This window comes from Aplysia californica, unplaced genomic scaffold (assembly GCF_000002075.1).
Source record: "Aplysia californica isolate F4 #8 unplaced genomic scaffold, AplCal3.0 scaffold00014, whole genome shotgun sequence".
In the NCBI taxonomy this organism is placed as follows: domain Eukaryota; kingdom Metazoa; phylum Mollusca; class Gastropoda; order Aplysiida; family Aplysiidae; genus Aplysia; species Aplysia californica.
In genome coordinates, this window is record NW_004797284.1 from 1,687,704 (window position 1) to 1,715,604 (window position 27,901).

Consider the following 27,901-nt stretch of genomic DNA (forward strand, 5'->3'; position numbering starts at 1 on the left):
CCCCCCCAACAAAACCACATCTTAATGGATAAATTATACAAGTTAGCTTCACCACACGGTGGGGTACGTATTCTTTTCGTGCACCTTTCTTTTCCTCAGAGTTTGTTACACAAACTGAAACACTTATCAGCCTAAATTACGTGTGTTTTGATCACTCATTTTCTTTTGTACCAATGGTAACTCCTGACTTGCTTCCCACAGACACAACTTCAACAACTCAGTAGTTGAGCTGCTTTAACCCTGCCTGTCAAGTTAACCCATGCAGAGAGGGACACAGCGTTCCAGGAAATACAGAGGTCTGCGATAAAAGAATACTCCCTCTACTCACGGATAGAAGTCAAGAATACGTCATGCACAGACGTAACAGCCCCCTGTTATTTTTTAGTCCACAATTTTAAACCAGATTTTTTTCCCTCAGCGAGCTCACTACATTTCAATAATTTCATCAGAAGCACTCACAAAAACATCCGGTTTCCTTGGGATGCTCTATAATTTGTTACCAAAACACCCACAATACATAATAAAACCGATTCTAAAGACAATACAGGCAACATATGTCTAAGACCCGAAGTGCCCACATTATAAAAGATTCCAGATCCTTCCCTATTAATAATTCTAAGAGCATAAAGCTTTAAGTGGATGTAAAACTACAAAACACAATATTATGATAAGAAAAACAGAATTAGAAGATAAAAAAACATGTCCTTTCTACAATGACAAAACAGCGCAGTGAAAACAACTGCTGCCACGGACACACCGCAAACATGACATGGACAGCTCTACAAAATGGAGAAAAAAAAATTATTTTGAGAATTCAAAATCAAATAAAAGAAACTATCTGTGAGCTCTGCTATAACTGTGTCATTTTCGCTTCCAGGTTTAGGATATTTATAATAGTAAACCACTATAAATCTTCCTACATTCCTAATGATCCAGTGAGTCAAATGTTTACAGGAGACCCCCCCCCCCCCTTAAAAACAAACCTTAACAATGTTTTCTCTGTCGAACAGAAAAAGCAATAGCGTTTACATACACAGCAAATGAAGCCATTTTAAAGAGAAAAAAAACAACAACTATTTTTACTTTTCTCCTCTTTCAAGAAAGCGGCCCCCGAAACAAAAAATCACTAACCACGACGGTAATTAATGGTGCAACTATTCCTATGATTCAACATGCCACAGACTCAAAAAGACATTCTCTAAAGCTAACATCGAATCAGAATGGAGAGCACCAAAGTTCACTAATGTCAGGAAGTTTTAAAAAATTAAAAAAAGACTCTCCAAAATCTACAAACATAAAAAAAACATGATGACTGACCACACCCTAAAAAGCAAGGTACACTTATTCGACTAGTCAGATCCCTAGTCAGGCTGGCCAATGTACACTTATCAAAATCTGTCACAGCAATACGGACTGTAGTGTGCCTGTTGTGCTGCACATGAAATAAAGCATACAGCAACGCACATTAAGTCAATTCTGACTGGCTGAGAAAAACAAAGCCGTCTGATTTTGCACGACTGGATTTGGGAAATGGAAGGGGACTGGATTTGGGAAAGGGAAGGGGGGGAGATGCTAAAATCCAAGCAAAATCAGAAATCGGGCTGTATCAGTTGCCACCATTTTGCAGTTAATGTTGATAAGTAGATTCGTACGGGAATCACATAAGTGTACACTGGCTAGAACAGTCTCGGGCCGCTCACATTTCAGGGGGGACATAGAGGACGAGCCAGACCTGCCAACTCCACAGTAAGGAAAACTAAGACAATCTAACAACAGGAATCAGTTCCCCCCGGGGATAAAATTAGTCTCATTTTAAAAAATTATGATTTCTTTTTTTTTACATTTTAGTATGACAAGGATTTTACTTTGTTCCCTGCAAGTTCCTTTGAACTTGGTCAAGAAATTGGCAATAAACACAAACATTCCCTCCTCCCTCCCCAATAAATAAAATAAAATAAAATAAAATAAAATAAAATAAAATAATAAATTACATTATCAATAAACACGGTGAAGATTTGTGAAGATTTTAAGTGTCTCAAATATGTAAAATTACTTGCAATATTTCTCATGACAAAGACAAATAAATATGTGAAGTGAAAAAGACCAAGAAAAAAAAATCATAATTGCATGAGGGTACTTGGTGGGTAAAACCTATATCAAAGATAGCTACTACCTACGAGACAAAAAGAAAGTTACCCCCCCCCCCCAGACCAAATACATGTACATACACACATCCCACCCCCAAAACAGGTGATACAAATGTATTTGAAAACAAGTCTTAAAAAAACGGAAAAATCTTCTACTTTCAAAAGGGTTTTTGCTTTATAAAGCAAATTCTAAAAAAGGACCCCCACGCCAAGAGGAAATGAGAGTGAATTAAAAGCAAAAAAGATCATAATAAAAGTGCTGAAAAAGGGCGAGGAAATCCTACTCTCTGTGGTATTTGGCAGGTCTGCCATATACACCAAGAGATGACTGGGTGAGGAACGAAGGGAGGAGGGGGAGGGGGAGGGGGAGGGGGTGACTAGCTGTCCAAGGAGGGGAGGGGATGGGGGGGGCAGGACCAGGGGAAGGTCAAACGTCAAGGTCAAGCAGCCGGCCACAAGGCCCTCTCACCTGGATGTCGTCTAAGTTCTGACAACATGGTTGGTAGTGGTGGGCGCGGGAGAGAGAGGCATGCAGAAACCAGAGGTACATGAATGATGAGCGGGGGGTGTCACAGCAGAGCTATAGTGTGAGGTGGGAGGGGGGGAGATGGGTTGGGTCTCACGCACCTAACAGCATTAGCAGTGGGGAGTTGGCAGTGAGAGTGACACGGATTCTTTTTACATTGCTTGAACAAACAGTAGTGTTGCCATGTTTATACTTCCAGAGCGTGTAGTGAAACAAAAAGCTTAATTGTACATTCCTAAGTGAGGCCAACAATTTTGCAAAGTTACAGCCAGTAGTGATAATTCTATTTTTTACAATGACAACTCAAGCAAAACTTTAACAGAGCTAGATCTACCATGAAATGTGAAACTTAGTGAGGCAAGTGTTACATATTATACTTTGGATGCTGAGATTTCCAATCTTCACTGTTCTAGGGTGAAGCAAAACTTAAATATTGCTAGCACAATAAATGAGACTAAAAACTACCAATATTGCCACTGAAAAATAGACACTGAACTAGATGAAAGATGCTTGTCTACAAAAGCTTAAGGAACAATACTTTTTCTTTTAAATGACCGAGAACCCCCCCCCCCCCCCCCCCAACATCATCAACTTTTTAGTGTAAAAAAAAAAACCATTGTGAAGTTTAGGAGCTGTAAACGAATCTCAGTGAAAGACGACTGCAACAAGAAAATGGGGTCTTCCACACATCATCAACTGCAGTCTTTCAGATTGACAGTTAAGAGCTTTGGGGCTTGCATCAACAACAATTTGGACCTGTGTCATTCTCATTTAAAAAGCTGGATGATCAAATCAGGAAATTGCAGACACAACATTGGTAGGTAGCTTGCTGAAAAAAAAGGTGCCTTTATACGGGTTCCTTTTCATGAATCAGTTTACACCTCTGACAAGAGGCAAAGCTTTCCATTCTACACCAGACTATAAACAGTTCCTTTTAAAGACCCAGAGCAGAAAATAAACTTCAAGAACAACCTCACCCCCCCCCCCTCACCCCTTCCACCAAAAAAACAAGAAAATGACTACTTCTTTGTGTTCAAGACACATCGACGAGGATAAACGAAGGATCTTCAATTGCTTGTCAAAACTAACCTTGTAAATTCTTATTTTAATCCTGTGTAAATGAATTTCCACATTGGAAGAGCTTTAAATTATAATCTAAACTTACTTGCCGTGTAATAGCACCTTATGATAAACAGGGTCAAGCAACTAGACTGAGGATACAATGTTCCCTACTCCGCCACCAATGTCCCTATGGGACTCACAAACGTCAAACAGCGCGCAGGGAGAAAAGGGCTTAGGGGGAAGTTCTACAGACCCAGTCTGCCTATCACTTAGACAACAGATTCAGTACAACTTTTAAAGCAGATAAAATAAAACAAGAACACAAACCAAAAGGAGAGATTTCTTTGGACAGGGCACAGGGCAGAATGTTTTAAGTACAAATTAAGCCACTTTTACAAAATCAACTGTTAAGCGATGTTACTGTCAAGCCATGTTCCGCAACATTTTCCTAAGTAAACCCTTGTACTTAAAATAAGTTTATGCTAAAAGTAACAATCTAATGGAATCTGTAATACCTACATTTCTCTCTTGTCTAGTCTATAGATCAGGCAAAGACTAGCAAAATGCAAGCTAAAGCATAACAAGGATATAAACCTACAACTATGAGAAGAATCTAGCCGGAAAGCCATTCAATTTTTTAAAAATAATCGTAGGCTCCATCTTCGAATTATTAAGGTAAGAGGAGAAAGAAAAGCGAAGCAAACTATAGGTTCAAACAGCTGTTACTTCAACAACAAAAAATCCATTACTGCCTCATCTTAAATACTATATTGACAAAAGACAGAACTGTCAACAGTTAACAGCTGCGTGGGCCAATTGCTTTCTGTACTTATGCCCTGGTATTATGCTTACTCATAAGGAATAGAATAAGGGCACGGGATCAAACTATCGTATTTATATGTTAAGGTATAGAACAGGGGCACACCTTTTGTCAAAACATACAGCCTGTAGCTATGCAAACAGACCAGAAATGCTTTAGTGGAAATTGCAGTGAAATAAGGCCTTTGCCTCTCCTGAAAAGTTGTATTTCTGAGATATGACAGTGTGGTTCCAACCATCCTTGAAACGACAGTACATGGGGCTTACAAATCAAAGGCACCCTTGCAGAAAGCGGAGAGCAAACCACTAGACAGTTGTATAACAGGTATACATCTACTCCACAACATCTAGGTACTGACCTTGATCATGTCTTGCTCGTCATACTGCACATCCAGTGACATTCCTCGCTTCATCGAATCCTTTGTGATGCCAACTTCTTCTTTAAATGTGTCGAAACCTGTGAAATGACCAGCAAGAAAACACTCTAGAATTTTGTTTCGTTTTTACCTCGTGTTGCCATGACATTAGGTTATTTAGGAGAGGGAGCACTCGACACATTCCATGGAGTAAATATGAGGCATGTTCCCATTTGAGCAGATTATTTGATTATAAGAGAAGTGTCATCTCCTGTTAGTGTGTAGTTGTTCTATCCCCTTGCCAAATGTTAGAATTTACCAAAACAATCATTTATTGGCAGAGTCGACCTATCCTCCTCATATGTCTTATCCCAACTCTTCAAATAGCTTTGACCCTTATGACCCCCCCAGACTCATGACTGACCTGACTGATCCATAGTGGCCCGGATCGCTGCTGCCTCCACCTCGTCATCCACACGCTCCACATTGTACATACATTTCCGCACCACATCATCACGGTTGATTCTTCGAAGAGCTGTCTCTAGTTCATTTCCTGACAACGCAATTTCAAGAATTGGAATTATTACTACATGGAAATTCTGAGTTGTTTTTTGAATGAAATGCTCAAATATATTTTCATGGTGTTGTTCAACTTATTTAATTTAGAGTCAATTAAAAGCTAGAAACACTTAGAAAATGGGAGTATATTTAAGGACAAACAAAGAATAACCCCCCCCCCCCCCCCAAAAAAAAAAAAAAACAGCACAAAATATTTTCTTAAACAAACAACCCCCCCTAAAGAATTACATAATGGATTGAGAAAGAGGGAAATCCCCTCCAACCAAAAACCCCACCACACAGAGAAACAAAACAAACAGTAAAAGCAATGTCACCTGTGGCCTTGTCTCCGTTCTTCTGTACCCAGAGATGCAGCATGGCCAGAGCCTGGTCTCCCACAGTCTTGTAGTCGTTCTTGATGTGGTTGATGTCCGAGATGGAGACCTGGAGCTGCTGAGCCAGCATGACCCAGTCGCCCTGCACGTTGTCCGCGATGTCCGACAGCTTCATCTCCGCTTTGTTGACAGAGTCTTGGATCACTGAGGACAGAGAAAGGCAAACACTGATAACCTGTTCCTTACATATATCTAAGTTTTATCATGTCAAATCTCGAAATGAATATCTCAGAAACATCAATCCACAGGCCCAATTGAGGCCAGACTCGGTAGTATAGTAAGGCTAGAATTGTCCCAGAAGTCCAGGAGAAAAAGTTGCTGATGCAAACACTCAATGCAACATGGCCAAAGCACTTTTATGAGAAGTTGACTTAGCTTTTCCATACGTCAGGGAGAAAGAATCTGATTATCAGAGTTTTAACAAATATACAGCTCAATTATTTCATTTCAACCAGACAGTGTAACAGAAACTTATTCCACTGAAGGATTACTTCTATTCATATACGTCACGATCATAATCAACAGAAGAAAAAATCCTCTTTGTATAGTTTACAATTTCATAACACTCTCAAGTTTTACTAATTTATTTTAAGAAGCATTTTTGTACAAATAGGTAATTCATCCTTGTAATTTCATGTCACTGAAAAATAACAATTTACACCTCAAGGTATACATGCAACATCTCAAAAACCAGCCATATCCATTCAAAAGCTACATTTGCAATCATAGTCACATACCGATTGTTCCCTTAAAACGTCACAATTCCTGAGGATTTCTTTTATCTTCTCCCTATTATAAGTTTATGCTTCAACAAGTGACTAGAAATATCAGAGGGAAACATTCCAGTCAGGCAGTGAGAAGAGGGAAAATTAACTGTGACTGAGTAAATAAAAGCTTCGATCACTTTAAGTGGTTTGCGTAATGTTTTGCTCGAACTATAAGTGGAAAGAAAAAGGGCTGGACATTACAAACTTTCACAGCGACTATTCCAACCATATTTCATCACTATCATTTTGAGCTGAAATTATTATAACCTTTAAAAAGAAACGAGATAAAATATTCAAAGCAATAAAAGTAGTGCCCCATGGTGCAGAGCTGTGAGTGTCAGGGGAATCTTATTCTTACTCTACATGCACAGATGCAAAGGAAGCTTTAAAAATAGACATTGTACATGTCAGAAATAAAACCACTAAAGATAGTTTCACCTTAATGACCAATGTATCTTTTCAATTTCAAGATGTCCCAGTTGAAAAAAAAAAAAAGATTACTTATCATACATGTACTGTAAATAAATCGATAAATCATTTATTAAGTATCTGTGAGTGTGCTGTCATGCATTCCATGTGACTCATGCTGTGTAGTCCTTAACTTGAATTCATTTTCATAAAGTCCAATAATGCACAGCATGAGGGGGAGAGAAGAAAGACTTGGAATGCCAGAGGGCCTCTCTTAAAAGAGTATCGATATCGAGTACCTCAGAGAAAACCATTTGCCACAGATTTTGTGCATGCAAAGATGCTCATGTCGTGACAATAAAATCTAAAAATGGTCCTTTACTACAGTGTTCAATACTTGTACAAATCATATTAATCTTAACAGAGTTGGGTCTCTACAAGCAATCTCGATGATGAAATTACGAACAGTTGCACTTAATGGTTAGAGTAAAGCCTTACAACTCAGTGAAAAAGAAGAGACAGCCTGGGGAAAACTATAAAAAGAAACCTCACTGGTTTTAAAAACAATTAAAAACTAGCAAAACAACTTCTAAGTGTAGCCTAAGAGTTTAATAGCAGACAGCAGGAATGGTTCAATGGCAAAAGACCATACACTAAGTCTAAGAGGGAGAACATCACAAATTGATCTTCACAGTCCACATTCAGAAAATGAAGGAAAACAATATTCGCTGAGAAAAAAATCTGAGAGGGTGGAAACAAAAAGGCCACTGACTGTCATTCTCTCACAGACTAGATCTATACAGTGCCAGAAACTTTCCAAACCAAACTTCAGTTCCTGGACGTAGTATTTTATAACAAGTAAAAAGAACTCAGGAAAAAATAAATAAAATCTTGTTGGGGAAGGTAAAAGAGTAGGCCTATGGGATAAAGAAGTAGTGAAACATTGTCCAAGTTTACTGATAGAAAATAGAGCTACGTCAAAGGATTTCATTATTTTTATTCAAGATCATTCCATCACTGCAAAATTGAGGGCCATGTAATCATTGTAAACTTTTATTGCTGCTCTGGTCATTTTATTATACTTCAGAGTAAGTCACAGAGGGAAGTCTGGCCTTTTGAAAATTAAAATAAGACATAAATCTATATCCATGTTTTCAAATCGTTGCGAAAATTTCTCCCGACAATATAATTTCATGCTATTTTTCTTAAATCGCAGAATGAGAAAGTTCTGATGAAGTCTAAAACCATAAGTAACAAATTGGAAAAAACAAGTATGTATGTCAGAAAAAAAGGACCAGAACAGACACACAGAAAAAACAACCTCACCAAAACTGTATGTTCAGTATAAAACCTCACTTCGAAAAAATATCATCCTCAAAATAATAATTCACTCATTCAACACTCAGAGAACTGCAAATCCCAAAAATGAAAAGAATTCCTGACAAAAACTAAACCTGGGCAAATGAAAGAAAAAGAAAATAAAATAAATTCAAATCTCATCCATCAATCTCTTCTGCACACCATGCACTGTACTTCATCATTATCATAAACACCACTGATCAGTACAGTGAAATCAAGTGTGGGAGGGAGAGTAATGGTAGGCAGAACTCAATCAAGACATTTTATGCATTGCTTTTTGCCAGTCTGAACAAGGCGGGGTCATTTCCTCCCACTTACTTTCCTTTATCACCTGACCTGGAATGAAAAGTACAATGGTATGTTTCCAGGTGCACCTTCTTAACTGTCTTATCTAGTTTTCTACGTTTCTTTTCTGCCGTTTTATGCCGTCCTTGACACAAATAAGCCATTCCAAAGGAGAGTCATGCATACAATGTGGTTTCTTTTGGTAATGTACTTCTTATAACTGACTCTTGATTGACTAACAAACAAGACATAGAGCTAGAGAGAAGACCTAGCTGGCATGGTATATTTCCCAAAGGCAAACAAACCTGCATCTTTTGTAGGAAAAAACAAACAACTTAATGATTACACATCAGACACTAGTGCAAAGAGTAAGAATTATGGCCAGGTCAATGCTTACCTACCTTGAAACAAGGTTTGACCCAAGTGAAAATGCTGCTCTTAGGTGCTAGAAATTTGGTTTTCAGAGTCAGTAAGATAGTGCATTTAACCTGTGTAGTACCTTGCCTCAGAAATGACCCATGTTACATTGAATGAGAAGTGAAAACATTTACTGAACCACTGCTTTCTTCTGGTGAGTGCAGTCCACCTTACAGCTTCAATTATTTCTTTTGAAAGCATCAAGCACAGACAAAACAACAGAACAAGTCTGTTACTGTAGTCAAAAACAATTCTACTGTACATTGAACAACTCAAAAGTTTAGTGTACAAAGTGTCTCGAGCTTACCCAAGCCCTGGCCTCGGAGGAAGTCGTGTCTCTTGCGGACCTCTGCTGCCTTGTCAGCATCCAACTCGCCCGAGTCAGACTGAAACAAGAGGAATAGCAAAAAAGTAAAATAGCTTATCAAATTTGTGACGAAATGGTATTTCCAAATTTTATTGTCGTAGAGTTCTGTGAAAACTTATTACCTACCACCTGACATCAGGTTCAATTAGACCAACATTCAACAGCTAGCCAACTTGGGAAATTCACTGCGTTTGATCTACAGACTGCCATGTCTCAGGTCTTTTACTTAAGCAGTTTTGGTCGGGATAAAAGGAGAATTGTTACCACAGCTAAATTCATTTCCCCGCATCAAAGCAAAAATCATTTTAAGTCATCCTGTGAAACCCATGGTCAGTGAGAGTGAGAAACTAACAACTTAGTTGCAGCAGCACAGATCAACCTATTAATTTTTTCCCTCTCGATAACTTCCGATCAAATTAAGTGGTAGCATAGAGACTAAGAACAAAAATATCTTCTAAGGACACGGGTCAGCCTTATGGTCTTGATTTTTAAAATATTTATCCATAATTATTGTACATAGAACTTTCTGAGCCCAGATCGGCCTGACCAGACATCTACACACTCATCCCTCACCCCAAGATGACTGAATGGTGTTTAGCATCTCGACAGATAAAGAACAACAACAACACCAGCTGAGTCCGTATAAAGACAGGGCAAACATTTAACTGGATCAGAACATGCCCCCCCCCCCCAACAACAACAACAGCAAAGAGGATCGTCTTACCCCAACCATGTCTGGAAGCCTGATGTTGAGGTTGCAGATAGGAGTCTGTGGCGCCTCGCCTCGTGCCACCTTGGGTTCTTTCATGAAGGCCACTCGTGCACTGGGCTCTTGGTCCTAGGGAGAACGCACAAAACAATAAACACTTCTGCTAAACAGGGGAGCACAAGCTACCCATCATAAGGCAATCTGTTCTTGTGGTTCTTTTCATTTGTAAGAGATTTTTTTTGTCTTTGTGTGCTTGTTTCTATTAAAAAATGTCAGATCGGTTCTGTAAATATTTTTTTTTAAATTCTTTTTCTACCACAACATATGAATCCCTGATATTACTGTACTGGACCTTTAGAAATGTACTACTGTCTAATTTGCAAAGCTCAATAGGAGCACAGCAAGAAAACAAGTTAGTATAACACTAATTGCAGCTTTTCTAAAAAGTAAAAGAGGATTATCATCCTTTTGTCTTATTCATACATAAACAGTCTCTGATGACACACACACTCATCCACCCACACACGCGCACATACACACAAGCACACTCACTAACCTGGTCTCTTATCTTGACCGTGCATGGCAAGCGGTTTTCTCGGAAGGCGCGGAAATTGACGTGGAGCTGGTCCCCAGATTTTGTGACAGGGATCAGGTTGCCTGCCATCTCTACAAACTGAGGTCGTCCCTCCAGCACCTGGGAAAATGGCGGGGGGAGACAACATTAATTTCAAGAAACTTTTTCTATAAAGTAGAAAAAAAACTTGGACTTTGCAAAGAGTCCACCAAAAAACCCTATCTTATTCATCCAAGAAGCAAAGTTAACCATAATAACACCAACAAAAAAGCAAAAACAGCAAGCTATACCAGAGCACTCATCAGCCATCTGCTATAATATTATAAAAAATTTTAAAAAGATAAAAACCAGTCTATGCTCTGTGTTTCTTTTTCCATACTTCTAGTCAAATATCAATTTTTAAAATGTTACTTAGGCCTTCTTTGATACAGTAATTTTTGCACTTTGACAAAAAAAAAGCATGCCTCTTTCTCATCTTTATTCATACACTGATAAAAATCTTGTATAAAAATGGTGAGCAAAGCACGGCGTCCGAAATTCCGTCTCAGCCATCTTTTAGTTAGTCCAGCAGCCCCCCCCCCCCCCCCCCCCCCCCCCCCCCGTAGGCCATAAATCAGCGGCAGGTGACCTGCAATTTCACGCGTCAAATTATTAGCCACTCAATATGTGTTTGTTGTTTTGACTAACTATAAATAGACATACATTTTAAGAGCATCTAACTCAAAAACGTGAGCAGCCATGGTATTGCTATTTCGTACCAATAAAGAGGTTTAGTTGCTTTCTCTAAAGAACAAACTTGTGTTAACGTATAATATTTTTTGTTTGTGTAAGACGATAAAACTTGTGTTGAAAAATTCATTTCACCAGGTACCGACGCAGGTAGCGGGAGGGCGGGTTAGTGACCTCTGAGTGACCGGCCCGCCGTGACCCGGTCACTCCATCGCCGATCAAACTAAAAGAGCGCTGTTTGTACGCCATGAAAGGTTCCACATTGTTCCAGATGTAGAACTGACTAATAATTGCACATTAGAAGGGGGCTGCTCAAAGCCAGCCTGGCAGGGCCACCTCAGGCTGAGTGGGATACAACCCAACAGCCTGGCATCAGGAAAATACTAGTTTAAAAAAAATAAAAAATTCATATAACAAGTTAAATGCCCTACAGATACAGAACTGCCACCTCAAAACAGATATCTCGCTCTTTTTTTTTGCCTGACCACACCTTTAGTTGACAGATCAGCATGAAAGGCAGTTGTTTGTTTTTTAGTTTGTTTGCTGAAATATTTGAAAAAATAGAAGCATGTTAACACGATAATATTAATTTAGAGCACGGAAAGAGGAAGAAAAAAGAAAAAAAGAATAAAAGATACAACAGAGTGGCCTCCAACCACCTGCAAAAGAAAGCTGCCAGAATACAAAGTAAACACAAAGAAACAACACAACCCTGGGCCAGGAAGGGTGGACACGGAAAAATTACCTCTATGTCTCGGCTGCGGGCCACCTCGAAGAACTTCTCCTGTTTCTCCAGCGTTTTGTCGTCCTTGTCGTCAGTCATGCAGAACACCCGCAGCTTGCCCTCCTCGGGCGAGTCCCGCTTGGCAAAGACCACAAACTTGGCCATGTAGGGCACAGTGACTGCCTCCTGGTACAACACTGAGGCCATCTGGGCTGCCTCGGCCACATTCTGGCAGTCAATGAGCCAGAACCTGAGGAAGTGAGACAATTAGGTTTGGAGTTTGTTTTTTTAATATGGGTTAAAACAAAGCCTTTTTGTGTTGAGAGTTTTGAGTACAGAGAGGCTCACAGGCCATTTAGCGCAGGTTAAGAGCAAGACAGACAGAAATGAATAATAAAAGAAAAGAAACAATTAATAACAGCAGCATGTACTGTGTGCTTCATAACTATTATTACCCTAGTAGAAGCATTCTCAGGATGCAAACAGTAGATCTGCTAGACTTCACTGCAAATTTCACACCTCATGGTTAAGCTCATTTCGTAGCAAAATTTAGTGCATATGTTCAAAGCACCCGTCAACATATTTCAGATCATTTGAGTGTCAGGCTGCTTTGCCTTGTCTGTCAAAGCCAGCCACAACTGAGTCAGCTACAGCATCTCGGCAGACAGAAAAAGATACAGTCAAACCTGCTCTAACAATCACCTGTATAAGACAATCACGTGTAAAAACAGCCACCTCCCTCCTTCTCCCTTGCCGTTATTTTTACATTATAATGACACTGAGTAAGATGTCCGCCTGTCTTTAACTACCAATTTTGTCCTTGACAATGGGTGACCATCTAAGACAAGTTGTGCTTAACCAAAAACTTCCCCATGCAGGAATCAAGACTCAATCTTGTGCACGCTATGGCAAGGACCCTGACTGTTACAGCAGACACCGTTGACCATCTCACCTTGCAGAGACAGAGGTGGTGAAGGAGACACAGTCATCCACCAGCGTGATGGGCTTGGAGTCGGTCACGTCCTCCCATACTGCCGGGTTCGTGTCCGCTGAGGAAAGCAGCACCACAAGACAGTTAGACATCAGCAGAACCCGAGTTGTACATAGACAAAGCATGGCCACAGGCACACAAATTTCTGTCATGACAAGACATGCATTAATCCAACTAAAGAAAGCCAAAGACCTTGTTACTATAAAGTGCTCCTAACATCATGTTCAGAAGATAAAAATATGAAAACAAACTCAACGGAAAAGGTCAGGGCTCTTATATTCACTACAAATTCGTTAAATCACTTCTGAAGAGACCTTTTCAATGAGCTGTGCAGCTCTCGATTAAAATATGAAAGAACAAAAAAAACTGGAAATTTTTTTTACGCAACCAAAATCAAATTGTAGGTGAGTAAGATTGACAAAAATTGATATTCATTCCACCTCAGAACATCTTTATATCAATACAAAATCTGTCAATGTATATGATTTAGAAGAGAAAACGACCACTATCATCAACTTTCAGCACAATTTTCTTGACCGTACCATTAAAAAAATATGATAAAGATGTGAAAAGGGAATCTCCTTACTAATGCACGATTTAAACTGTTCAGTGAACTACTCACTACTGGCAGGACATAAAAATGACAATAAAAAGGTTTTGTACGGCACAACATTACCACATAACATTTGAACTAATGGTATTTGTCGTTTCCTACTATGTGCAAACAGACACAAAAGTATAAATATCAATTGTTTCATAGGTATCAAAATACCACTGACACAAACTGGGCATTCAAACCTTCCAATTTCGGAAAGTGTATTTGGACTGGTAGTCCTGGATTTGTAGTAGTCATTCATTTGCTCTCAATGTTGTCAACAGCCTCTTCTAGAAATCAGTATTCTCCTTTCCCTCCTGACATGCAATACAATTCTCATCTCATCATCTTTTTCGTTCCCCTTCCAAGCTTAGTTTTCTCATCGCTTTGCTTTTTGTATAACAATAGCATCTCATTTATACTAGAAGAAAAGACGGCTGGAATAAGAAAGTAATGTTTCTGGATGTTCTACACCTCCATTGACATAATTAAGATCATTAAGAGGTGGGCCCCTTTGACCCTGCCTTTTGGGGTCAGTGTGAGTGGGATACAGCTTTCCAGAAGAGAGATGGTGATACTCAATGAAACATCTTCCCCTTTTGGGAATCAAACACTTCTTTTGTGTGCAATGGTCAAGAACCTCAGAATTATGCCACAGACACCTATCCTGTGTCTCAGTCCCCTAAACACAAGTCAAAGACTGTTCATACACCAAAAACAAGAGGCAAACTACAGCTACTGACATCACTAACTGCAAAATGAATAAATATTTCTGATAGATGATGAAACCAATTTTTCACCTAAAAGAAGTGAGCTGAGCCATTTTCTCGTCTTTTTACTAGACAGAAAAAAGAAATATGAGTGGTGTTTACAGGCATGAAGCTAAAAGTGACTTTTAAAAATAATCAAGAAGAAAAGCAAAAAAGATACTGTATGTGACAGACAACAGTGTGTACACGTGTGCCAAAAAGACCAAAGGCCTGAATGTAAAACATGATGGCTACCACTGTGGTGACCAGACAGTGGTATCTTATCATGCAAAGTCCCAACAAGGATTTCACACTTATGTGATTTTCTACATAAAAATGTGAACACAGAAACAGCTAACAAACCTTCCAGCTTCAGCATTCAGTGGACATTTTAAACACAATAATATATTGTTGAGAAAGAAAAGACAGAATGAATGGAGTTACAGCAATTGGGGTAGGTGAAGGAATGAAATGAAATGATGCAGTAGGGTTACCTCGGCCGTGAGAGTGGTTGTTGCCTAGCAGCAATACAGGAAAGGGAGAAGAAAAAAAGCAAACAAGATTTGGAAAAAGATTATATGAAGCTGGAGACTTCAAAGTGAAAATTGCCTGTCACAGTCATTGCTCTGAAATCAAGTCACATTGTGAGTTTTGAAAACCTACAAGAAAATTATTTTTTTCAGTTCTGGAAAAAGTTACAGTTTGACAGATCTTCTCTTTTGTTCACAACAAAATGAAGTACTCAAGTTGAATATGAGAAATACTATAAAGTTGAAATTTACAGCAGACAGGAATGGGTGACAAGATCTATAGCAATGACTGTGCATTTAAGGGGAGGAAAAGAACCATTTATTGTATTTTTAATAAGCTGAAAAAAATCGGGGAAGATGGACAGTGTAAAGGGTGGTCAAGGACGGGAATGGATGTTTGATGGGGAGAAATTAGTCTGGAGAAACACAATGTTGAACACATTAAGTATACATGACTCTTGATTTTCCTTACTTTTACTTTAATAGACTATCATAGACACAGGTGAGAATTTCGCTAGAAAATTATTTATAAATCAGGTGTGAATTTAACAGAGAAGTTATGCTTTAAGTAAATTCTTGACAAACAGCACAAAATGTACTGTAATGTTGGAATCTTGCAGCAATCCCGAACTGAATACTTTTTTAAATTCAGCATTAAATATAGAATTCAGCAATTAACATGAATATGACTGTCACAAAATGGCAACTTTACACAAATTAGGTTTGGGTTTTTTTTGTTTTTTTGTTTTTAAAGGAAATGAAACGAGCAGAGATACATAATTCTTTACCATTGTAAACTAGTAAAACTGATGCCTTTTATTAACAGTTTCACAAAGTAAGTATACTGTGTGTTGAAGATTGAGAGCACAAACAGATACACAAAATGACTACATTGAATGTTATCACTCAAAATAATAAAACAAACAAGGCAACACAATATTAACAATAATAAGTAAACAAAGACAGAAATCAAACAAAAGCACACAGATTAAAACACAGAAAAATGGAACAAAATAGTATTTCAAATAACACATGAAAACCAAACTGAACACAACAGAAGGATTTCAGTCAGGGACGCCAATGGAAAGGAGTGGTCGGAAAAGAGTTCACTGATTATTACATGACGACCTGAGCGGTTAGGGAGTGATATGAAAACTTAGTACTGAGAACGGCCAAGTCCCTACTTTTTCCATACTTGCTACATACAAAACAGTTTCAACAATGTATAGGAATCACAAATCTACGAAGATGAACAAACATATGTGTAGCAATGACCCATGTACCAAAATTAATGAGTAGAGAAAAAAATGAAAACAAGAGAGAAATTTTAAAAAATCAAATGCATAATAAAGGAAGAAAATTATGAAAAGTACAATAACCAAAGAAAGTCACACAGAGTAAATAAAATGGGGAAAAGACCAATACACTGCCCAAAAATTATACTGAAGTTTCCTGTGAAATTGATTACAAAATTCCAAGAAAACTGTTTTCTATTATCAAAACTTGATGGTGGCACAAAAAATGTGAAGTAATAGAACAACATTATTGGGCAAATTTTACATGCTGGGAGCAAAGAGAAAAAGAAGCAGAAATGAGACGGGACTGTCTGAGCAAAACATTAGTTGAAAAGGAGCTCTGAGTAATATGAGAGTAGACGTCAAATGCAGGTGACTATAATAGTTCACACAGTGCCAATTTTTAGGATGGAACACAGACGAAGAAATCTTGGGGAAGAGTCAAGATGGTATGGAAGGAGAAAAAGAGTGAAGCAGTTTGGGAACACAGGAGTAAAAGTGTTATCAACATGAGTTAGGGTGTTGTCAACACAGGACAAAGATAAATAAAACTAGAAGCAAAACTGAAGTCATAATGCTCGGCACTTCAAAGCGGGGAAGAACAAAGACCCAAAAGAAAACAAAACAAAAGAGAAATGGGAAAACAACAGAAGAATTGATAAAACATAAAAAGACAGCGAAACAAAATAGGAAGCACACATGTGGGCAGGAAATAATGAAGTAAGAAACCACGTGAACTTTGCCAGTAGAGAGCAAAGAAAGCTTGTGGTGGTGGTGGTGGCAACACTAGCAGTGGCAGCATCAGCAGTTGAGCCAGACAGGAGCAAGATGAGGAGGAAGACCTACCTGCCAGGCTGAAGAGTAGGCGCAGGGTGGGCCGCTCCCCTCCGTACTGGTTTATCATGCCCTTCTGTGCGGCCCGCGGGACGGGGATAGTGAGGGTGATGGGTTTGTGGAACCTACGTCGGCGAGGCTCCACCGTCACGATGGGGCTGACGGCCACACGGTTACCCAGCAGTTTGGCCACCAGCTCTGGCGCTATGGGCTGGGCCTGGTCACGGTCGTGGTGGTGGTGGAGAAGGAGGGAGGGAAGGGGGAGGTAGGGTGGGTTGTGGGGGAAGTTGTGGGAGAGGTTGAGGGAGGGGGCAGGGAGGTAGGACCAGACAGAGAGGGCCAGGGAAGAGAGGTGGAAAGTGGGAGATGTTGGGAGGGGGAAGAGCAGCGGGCAGGAGAAATACGCACAAAAACACATCACTGATACGAGCAGTTTCAGGTGACACCAATGAATTTGTACATTGCACTGATTTGTCCCTTAAACCATTAAAATGAGAAAACATACATTTCCCACACACAATCCTTACTTTCCAGTTCCGTACAAAAGAAAGTTGTTTCAGCATACTCTATAGAAGGACAACCAATAGCACTTAAGGCAAGAGATTTTATGGAGTAGAGTTTTTTTTAAAAACAAACAAAAACTATCTCCAACGGACAAGGCTGACAAGTCAGACTGCAAAATTTTGAGAACATTACAAATTCTATTCAGTTAATAGGTCAGAACTGACAAGTGACTTTTCTTTGAGAACAATTTAAAGACACACTGGCTTCACACAATTTCAAACTCAGCTGACAACACTTTCCCTGCTCCAAGGGATTTGTCACAAGACAAATCTTCTAAAACTTTAGCCAATTACATTATAAGACCAAAAATGACAGCTCATCATGTCAAAGGGTAAATCCTAAAATGCAAAAAATATTAAAGCCATATTAAACAGCAAAAGTGTATATTGATGCAAGAATGATCATTAGCTAAATCTTTTAGTTCCAGTCTCCTGAACAGAATTTCACAACCTCAGGGGAGCCATAACATTGGCTTTATTAACAGGACACATTCTCTTGTGCATAATTACGAGCAAATATTCAAATGCTCCTCTACCTCAATGCATGTATCTCTGCATGTTGACCTAAAAAGGACATTACATTTACAGCTGAGATGAGACAGCAGTTACTGATGTTCTTTTAGAGCCTCAGGTGTCAGTTTGTCATAAATGCTGACACTTAATATAATTCTGCATCCAGCACAAAAATATAAGTATGGGTTGTTGTACAACCAGTCCATATAGATATTCCTCTACCAAACCAAGATTGTTCATTACTATAAACAGTGGTACAACCAAATAATTTGTAACATTGTTGAAACTTCAGCATTAATATTGCAACATGTTGAGCAGAAAACAGTTTTGTCAGCTTTCATAAAAACACAACTCTAAATGAACAATAAACTGCTTGAATAGTTTTCTTTGTTGAGTCTAGATGTGTACAAATGTAGACTTTGTATACACAGGCAGAGTTGAATCCTTCTTGTAATCAGCAGCACTCGCAAATACAAAACCTCATTTGATCATATTTCAGAGTACAGCATTTAGTCTTTGGTCCAGCAGTATATATAGTACACATAGCTATCTATCTATATCTAAGCACTATTCCTCAGTGCTGACTATAACAATTTTTGTACAAATGTACAACCAAAATCTATTGTTATCAATATCCGTCCTGAGTGTGGAATGAGCAATAAAATCCATTTGGCAATATCAGTGACACAGAGTCAATGATGTCTTGCAAAACACAGCACCAAGACGCAAACCATTTACAAACCTACCTAGGATGTAAACTATGATGTACTGTAGACATATATTTCAGTGAATCCCTACATTTTCTAAATGTAAAAGCATCGATAAATTCTTCTTTGCACACAGCCTTGGATAGGCAAAAAATCCTGCTACATCTCTCGACTGTACATGAGTATTAAAAATGAGTATCATCAGAAAACTTTTGGTACAAAAGGATTTATCAAAATCGTCGTTGCATTGTTTAGCAATTGTACACACTTTATACTTGCACCCTCACTGATACCAAACATTTCCACAATCAAGCCATTAGCAAAGGTCTTTGAGATCACGGACAGTGGCAGAAATCTTCTCAGCACTTATAGTAAATATATTTAAAATTCTAAAACTGTACGGTCAGTGTCCACTTATTACATGTAAAAGGGAGCCGCCCACATGTACAATAACCTTACATCCCCTCTGTAAGTATAGTCAGAGCTAGCTTCTTAAGCTCTCGAGTATTTCTTGGCAATAATATCAGTCAACATTCCCTTTCATCTTATTATTATTCTTAAAGCACCAGATGTCAAAAAAGTAAAAACTGTGATTGTCAAGTGTCAAAAGACATAAAAAAAACAGAATCACTCCAGCAAGTTGGAAGCATGGTGTTAGACTTCTAGCACATAGATGTCTTTTTACTTTTTCTTTTTACATATAATCTCTCAGTTTTATACATAAAATGACATGATTCTTTAAAACCTATTACACCCACTAAATGAACCGGTGCAAAACATACAGACAAGAACTCTGTTCAGTAACTTGAGGAACCTCACATTTGGGAGGCACTAGTGATGCAGTTATCAGTACATTATGAAAAAAAAATATGAATGACACTCAACCATGACTTTACGAGAGCAACACACAGGTAAAAATGTGCCCTTGTATCAGTTACATGCTTTAAGCATCCAAACAAATATTTACAGAACAAGCTAAAAGATAGCTGGCTGTTCTCAAATCCATTTCAGGATCTTTAGCGTGCAATGTAGTCTTCACATTGCTCATAACTTTAAAGTTAACCACATTCTTAAAGACTGGCAAAGTAACAAAACCCCAGTGGAGACATACACAATGTTTGTGATCGTGGTGACTGGAATGAAACAAAGAAACATGATCGTTGCAACAAGGCGGACATCTCACACAGAAAATGGGACGCACAATCAAAACAAACAGTAGAGACCAGGCCGTTAGAAATAAATATTTCTGAAAAATTAATCTAATTCCCTATGATCATGTAGACTAAGGGGAACAAATTGAGAGTGGCGGGGTTGGCAGAAATGTATGACAAATACTCATGCTACGACATACTCTTATCTAAAGAAACAGCAAAGACAACAACGACAATGATGATGGAGATGTCCAAATGAAAGCAACAATTTTATCTTTCACAAAATGACTCGAAAACAAAGAATAAAGGGCCATGACTGTGCGCTACATGTCCTCAAATGTTACCCGTTTGGCCTTACGCCCTCTAGGAGGCTGCAGGTGGGAAGAAAATGAGGTAGTTGATCAGCTCAGGGAAACACATCAGTGTTACGGTAAACTAGTAGCCTCCACTTTGTGATCAGAGATACGTGCCCATCCCCCACTCTCAAACACAAACACACCAAGACCGATATGGTCGCATGCATTAAAATAAAAATTATATCAACTAAAAGTATAAACCCATTTTGTAACTTACAAAAGTTCAAATAGATGACCTACGAAACAGCAATCTCTCAAACAAGGTTGTTTTAAATAAACTATTCATAAAGCCTGGTATCTTCAAAAAAAGAGAGTGAATGGGATAAGATTGAAAATGATATCTATCTTACTGTAGAATAGATAGAATGGAAACCAAGGGTCTTTAATTTTTTTAAAAAGTAAGTTGACTTGAGGTGAAATCTGCATCAATAAGGGTTTGGGTTGTACACATTCCCAAAGTCCACCACTGGTAGCCATGAAACTCCCCCCTGGTAAGTGACAAGAACTAGCAATGACTTACATAGAATAATTTGGTGCCATGCTTTCAGGCTATTTGTCTTTGTTCGTTCCATACACAACCAAAAATCTAACGTTTTGAGACCCCTATTCCTGATGAGACTTTCAGTCCAGCGTTTCAATTAAAAATCAGTTCAGCAAAAAACAAGTGAATAATGCTTCTAAAATGTCAGACAAGCTCCATTTTGAAGAAAAAAAACTGAGGGAGATTGTCACCATCCAGCATGACCTTTACGGAAACTGATAAATCTGAGCAGCTGTGTCTGCCAGCTGAACTCCATGTTCCTGTTTATTTACTTATTTTGAAAGCCCCGATAAGGTATCTCTGTGTCCAAAAAGAAGCAAACAACACGCCTGTACTCAAAATGAGTAATGAGAACCGGAAGATGCTGAATCAACAAAATCCTAGAAATTTCCAACGTATAAAAAATGAAATTCTAAACTGTTCCTGCCAGCGCGGAATAAAGTTGGTACCGACCAAAATGAATCTCCAGAACACCTTACAAACTAACCTATCTTTACCCTCATAAAAATTTCTATCCATTCCATTTGTGGGAACATTTCTTACCCTGACAAAACTAATGTGAAAGTTACAGAAAATGAATTGAATCCGTCAGAAAAAAGTCCTCCCACCCATAAAAATCTCTTGCATTTAAAAAATATTCATCTGTTTCAGTCCTTTCTTGAAATTCCTGAAGCCTGCAACTATAAAAGGTATTTATACAATACGATGAACAAAGAAATCCCATTTCAATACAAAATGTTGTGCTCAAAAATAGGATAGAAACAGAAACGAGATGACCTGCAGGAAATACCTTTGACACCCTTTTTGACCGGAGGAGCGACCCTTGAGGACCATTTTCTATGTTCGTTGCCCGATATCAAAATAAAATCTAAGTACACATATAAGTTAGGCATAGCAAAATCTCTTGATACACAATTTGATTTTGACATAGCTACAGTGGTTGCTATGGAAATGGCCGCTATCTTGAAAATAAACAATGAATTTCAAATCTCAAAGGCTTTCTTATTTACTGACCAAATTTGATCAAATATGGCGAAAGTATACCTGTACCAGACCCTTTCTGCGTAACAGCGAGTTTTTTTAAATAAGTGCAAAAGACAAAAAAAATATCAGAATTTTCACAATATATAAAAAAAACTTTTCGAAATTTAGTTTGCGTTATCGCTTGCCACTGGAAAAGTGTCATTTTTCCCACAACTATCTCTCTGTTACATTGATGGTAGCTTTGCCATCTATGTCTCCTGGACGTTTTATGTCAAAAGGATGAAAACTAAGGTAAGAGTAGGGAATAAACTGTAGAAATATGCCACTTTGAGAAAAACGACACTTATTGTGAAAATTCACTATATTAACCCACCCTCATGTTTTCAAAGGCAATTTACGAGGAGAATAAAGACTTTCTCAATTGTCCCCTTGCTATTTGTAGACAAAAAACTAGTTGATCTTAAAAAATCAGCCAACATCTCAATTTACATAACCTGACCCAAAATCGGCATAATCAAGGGTCCCCTTAATATGAAGCCGTATATCTAGGGTAATTATAATAATCCTTCATAAGAAAATTCACCCTCCCTGAACTACAACCTGAACTACAAAAAGGACTCTCAAGTGACATGCTGACAGTGCTCATGCAGATGTAGGCCGACACACAGAGACAGGGACCAGGGCGAAAGACGCAACAAGTGTATCGGAATGGCTAGGTGGTTGAATTGAGCATATAGGTGTAGAAAATATCATTATTTAATGTGAATAGTATTTGTAAAAATCCTAATCCCATAACGCATCCCAGATAAGGTACCATTTTCTGTTGACTTTACAAAACAAAAACATTGAACAGGAGCTTAAGATCAGCAATCTTTAAAGACAGTTTTGTTTTCATGGCACAGAAATAGGTTTCATAGACTTGTGTTAACTGTATTTCAGAGATCTGCTCCATTTCCTTTCAAGTTCAGTGACATAAATATGCACTTGAAAACGATACATGTAACGCATATGTGCAGATACATACTTTTCAAGAACATAAACATTTCCAAAATTGTGGAAGTCATGAGTTTCTAGCATTTGCTAAATCATAATTAGATAATGACTATACCTTACACTTCACTACGGCGAGCCAATTGATTGGCTCAGCATTTTCCCCGTCATTACAACGAGCAACATCATCTCAGCTCGACTATATGCACTATAAATACCCAAACAATGTAAGTTCAGATCTTCTGAAATAATATTCATTTTCTGATCCCAAAAATACCCTTTAAAAAAAATAAAAAATTCCCCTTTCAATTTCTTTTATTCAATATCGTAATGTTATACTTTGCTGAGGGGGTTATGTTTTTCAATCAGCGTATACCAAGTCTTTACTTTCTTCAATGCTTGTAAAAAAAATTTTTTAAATAAAAAGCAACACCTGCAAAAGCATGCCTATCCCTGCAATATTGTTGTCAGCCACACTTAGCTCGCCAAAATTTCTTTCATAAAACCCTCTCTTTCTGACACTTCTATGGGACAACTATGATGAAACAACAGGACAGGCAATCAACAACCTCACGAGACAGGGTGGGTGGAGAACAGAGAACCAACTCACCTGTAAGCCAACGGGGATGGGTCGAGTCAGGGTCCCCTCTGGGAACACAGCCTGTACTTGTGGCACCACATTGGAGCTGAGCACGCCTCCCTCGTTGCCGATGACGGTGCTCTCTTGCTTGACACGCGTCACTCGGGACACCAGGGCGAAGTACATGGGCAGGTCAGTGGTCAGGATGCGCTTGATGCGCTTGGTGTTGAGATCCTCCTCACTGTCCAGCTCTAAGAGGACACAGGGGCAAAGAAAATCATCATAAACTCTGAATATGGAAACATTGTTGATTGCAATATTAACCAACAACAAATTCATTGCAACTAGCATGAGTTATTCTAATTATTTGTGGAAGATAATTCTTCATGAGAGAAATTACAATATCAGAATGTTAGCAGATAACATTTTCACATCCAATATACATCCTGCATATAGTTCTTCCAAAGACCATACAAACGAAAATACAAATTGTATTATATTATACAATTCTTTTCCATTGAAACCATTAAGTTACATATTTCCTTTTGGACAAAATAATTTTTTGAAATAGATTTCTTAGAGTAAATATTCAAATCGTCATTCCTTCAGCTAAACATAAAGTCATGAAAAAGGAGAGCAAAAAAAAAAAGAATTGTGAAAGCCTAACTTGAAGTCTGAACAAATGTTCTCTTCAAATACATAAAACCGAGCACAAAAATGTTACAAGAAAAAATAAACAAAAGAATAGCACTCCATCAAAACATCTTAAAAGGACACATCTGAGAACATGAATAGCGAAAGAAGTCACAGACCAAAGACAATTTTGAGCCTCAGTTATAATGAAAACAGCAATGTTCACACCCCCCAGATGATAAAAGATAAGATTTCCTCATCCATCCTCCATATAAACAAAAAACTCATTGCCTTTTACATAAAAATACACCAAAAAAACCCAAAAGAACAAGTTTCAAGATGATGCTACAAATAAGAAAAAACTGCCATCCCAACTTTTCTCACCTTCTCAGACAGGAAACTAATGATCATGACAGCAATGTACTTTACACTAAATACAACACCAAAAGTAACTCTAGACTGAAGAAATAAACAACACATAAAGCAATACCATAGTAAAAAAAAAAGAGCAAAATGATTGCTCACCAACTGAAAATGGAACAAAAAGCTAACCCAATATAGTTAATATGAACAATTCAAAAGACACTGATACTTGAAACGAAATGCTCAGAAAAAGCAAAATAAATGCATTTGTTGAAAATATTTGTGACATCCATTCCTTTCATCTATCAAAAATATCTGAATTTAAAGGACTCGTCACATAATCACACAGACTTTTTTATATGTTCTACAACTTGGTCCTGTGATTCTGATGATGTGAGTCAGTTAGCTTTGTCCACAGTAGAGTTCACGATAATCGATACTGGAAATTCGAAGTGTTACCACCAAAAAAAAACCCAACAAACGACCATATCATCTAAGGGAGGAGAGATGCTACAAACAAGTCTATGGTACTACTCTGTGCTGTAACGCTATGCCTTTTCCTACAGCACTTTGGAGACTTCAGAAGAGAATTGCGAGACAAATTTCAAACTATTTCAGAACATAGCAATGCTTGTTCTTTTAATCTAAACATTTGCATTTTAGAAATTAAAATAGAACTGAGCCTGCTTCAAGAACAATTAAACGGTGCCACGGGTCCTTTAAAGGAAAACAACGACATATCTACAACGTTGGCTAGACAATTTTTAACACTTCAACAACAAATCTAAAACATTGAAAATATAAAATACTCACTGCATTACGTGAATGTTGTACATTTTCCACTAAAATGTCAAATAACAATTCTGTGATCTTCCTTCCTCAATATAAACAAGTTAAGATAAATATTCTAGTGTTCCAAGCTTGTCCCTCAAGGAGCACATTGCTTCAGTTCCCATTTATATTATCTCTAACTCAGTACCCATCCGAAGTTGGTAAAATGAGAATGAAAGGGAAAGTTCTCTATCTAAGGATATAATTTCCCACTCAGTGAAACTGGATCTGAAACTCATAGCTTTTTGATTCAATGACTTTGCCTACCAGTCTTTGAGCTGATTATAAAGTATTAAGTATTCTTATCTTTTACCCTGCACAAAACTCAAAAACACACAATACTGATATAAAGTTTCTATACTTCAGTCAAAAAAACAATCAAACTATCTTAAAAATTTATTGAAAACAACAACACACAAATAAGTGAAATATATAAGGCAGGCTAAATGTTTCCATTCAAAAGAAACAATCGTTTTTTCAAATCCAATGAATTATCTCTCCTGCCCCCCCCTTACCTATTTATTCATTTAATGTAATTTGCTTCCCACAATTGCAGTTATTGTAAATAAAATCAAGACAGACTAATTTAAATGTTCTTTTTTAAAGATGCTTGACCTCATCTATTGCTATACCTGGTGTAACAACAGAAATGGAAGACAGTTTTCTTCATATATATACGTATGTATATAAGGAAACATTTAGCTCACATTGCTGCTTTCTTGTACTGAAAGAGTACTGAGCAAAAATAAAAAGGAGCATCATTAGATGTTACTTTTCAACTTCAGGATACATGATGGCCATTCAGAATTAAGGGCACAACCCAATGTCAACAGAATCCTTATTTTGCCAAAATCCACTTACTTTTTGTCAACCTATAAGAGGTCAGGATTCTGTGTCTTCCCTAAAGTATAACTGGCTTTACTTCCAACACTGTTTACAAGATACAGAAGGTGATTGATTTTAAATGACGTCCTCAATAAATGACAAGCCAAGAGGATGGAGACCCTTGAAGATTAAGAGCACCATCTCTGCCATATGCCCTTTTCTCTTACCACTCAGCCATCTTAGCCTTCCTTGCTTTCCAAAATGGAATGATGGATTTCAAAGAACCTTTCCATATTCTTCTACCTATGATAAGGTTAAAAAAAAAAAGGGGGGGGGGACAGTACAAGAAAGCTGTGGATATACGGAAAGCAACCAAAGACACTACACGGCGGGTGCTCACTCCATAGACTGGCCACTGAGGCCTGACTGCCCTCCACCCCACCTTCGGCGCTGCTACCCAGACTCTCAGCGACTGCCTCCTCTGTGGCCTGCATGGGGTGCTCATACCAGGTCTCTCCATTGTCGCTACGCAGGATGACCACCTCACGCTCCTTGCCGCGCAGAGAGGCGAAGTGGGGAACCTCCAACAGCACAGGTCTGTGGGTGGGACAGGAACACAAGGAACACACATTTCAGTTTGTTTTGAAAACAAAAAACCCACATCCACAAGATCAAAAGTCTTTCAGGGCAGGAGCAAAGCAATACACTTAAGTTAAAGAAAAACACATTAATATCTTACGAAGCGAAAGTGAAAATACCAACACAAACTACAAAGATAACATTTGCTGAAAACACACACGCACATCTTGTTCAACAAAACTCTTTAAAAAATAAGTTGAGTGCCAGAATGAAAACGCTTTGCGTATGCAGTTGAAATGCACATATATCTACAGGTCTGCCCTTCGACTGCATGTAGAAGCCAGCAGCTACAGTGATGAAGTAGGTTATGAACAATATCTGCAACACTAAAGTTCTGTGTTGCAGTTTGTCGTCTCAACTGCTTTTCTCATCCTTCCAGGAATATTTTCTCATCATCCAGCATCCTGATACAGTAGTCTCCGCCTAAGATCCCACCGCTTACGATCCCGGTTAGCTTAAGATCCCGCTGTTTTAAGAAAACAGAATTGTTACTATACAAAAGTCACCCCTAAGATCCCGCTCTGATTCACTCTGAAGGTCTACATTCGGCCAAGATCCCGCATTTCAGATCATAATTTGCGGAACAAAAATATGGGCGGGCACAGCCGATCACGCAAGAGTGAAAAGTTGAGATCAATAAACTATCCGTCGCGTCAAAGATCATCCACTATCGTGAATGTGATCACATACACGTTGTAAAACTGGATGAAGCGATACAATGTTTGCCTCAGACGGTATCACACCGGAGTGTGAACTGACCGACGCGTTTGTTTTCCCTTCGCATCGCACTCACACCTGAGCTCTCCCCCTAAACTTACATCACTCGCTGGGTGGGTAGGGCCTACACGTTCGTTCCAGGTGGGATCACATCGAACCGTGAACTCTTCCCTGACCATTGCAGTAGGCGTTGCAGCAGTTGTCTCTACGCCCGAATTTGCTAGACAGACTGAATTTTAGTTGGTATGTTCACGATGTAATGGTGTGTAACGACAAAGGCGTTTGGGGAGGGGGGGGGGGGGGGGGGGGAAC

The 27,901-nt window shown here is 38.5% G+C and overlaps 1 protein-coding gene across 8 annotated transcripts in view; it reads right to left on the minus strand.

Annotated features, from left to right (window-relative positions):
• The window catches only part of LOC101845664 (titin), a gene marked incomplete at its 5' end in the record, with an annotated part of 180,624 nt that overhangs the window by 90,596 nt on the left and 62,127 nt on the right, over nt 1-27,901 (minus strand). For all 8 annotated transcript variants that reach the window (XM_035970907.1, XM_013085006.1, XM_013085002.1 and 5 more), the window contains 14 exon segments: nt 2,617-2,634; nt 4,914-5,011; nt 5,335-5,463; nt 5,804-6,007; nt 8,716-8,733; nt 9,407-9,485; nt 10,191-10,304; nt 10,732-10,869; nt 12,224-12,452; nt 13,155-13,251; nt 15,032-15,055; nt 17,209-17,413; nt 23,612-23,832; nt 26,634-26,830. In XM_035970907.1, coding sequence (XP_035826800.1) covers nt 2,617-2,634; nt 4,914-5,011; nt 5,335-5,463; nt 5,804-6,007; nt 8,716-8,733; nt 9,407-9,485; nt 10,191-10,304; nt 10,732-10,869; nt 12,224-12,452; nt 13,155-13,251; nt 15,032-15,055; nt 17,209-17,413; nt 23,612-23,832; nt 26,634-26,830 — 1,771 coding nt within the window.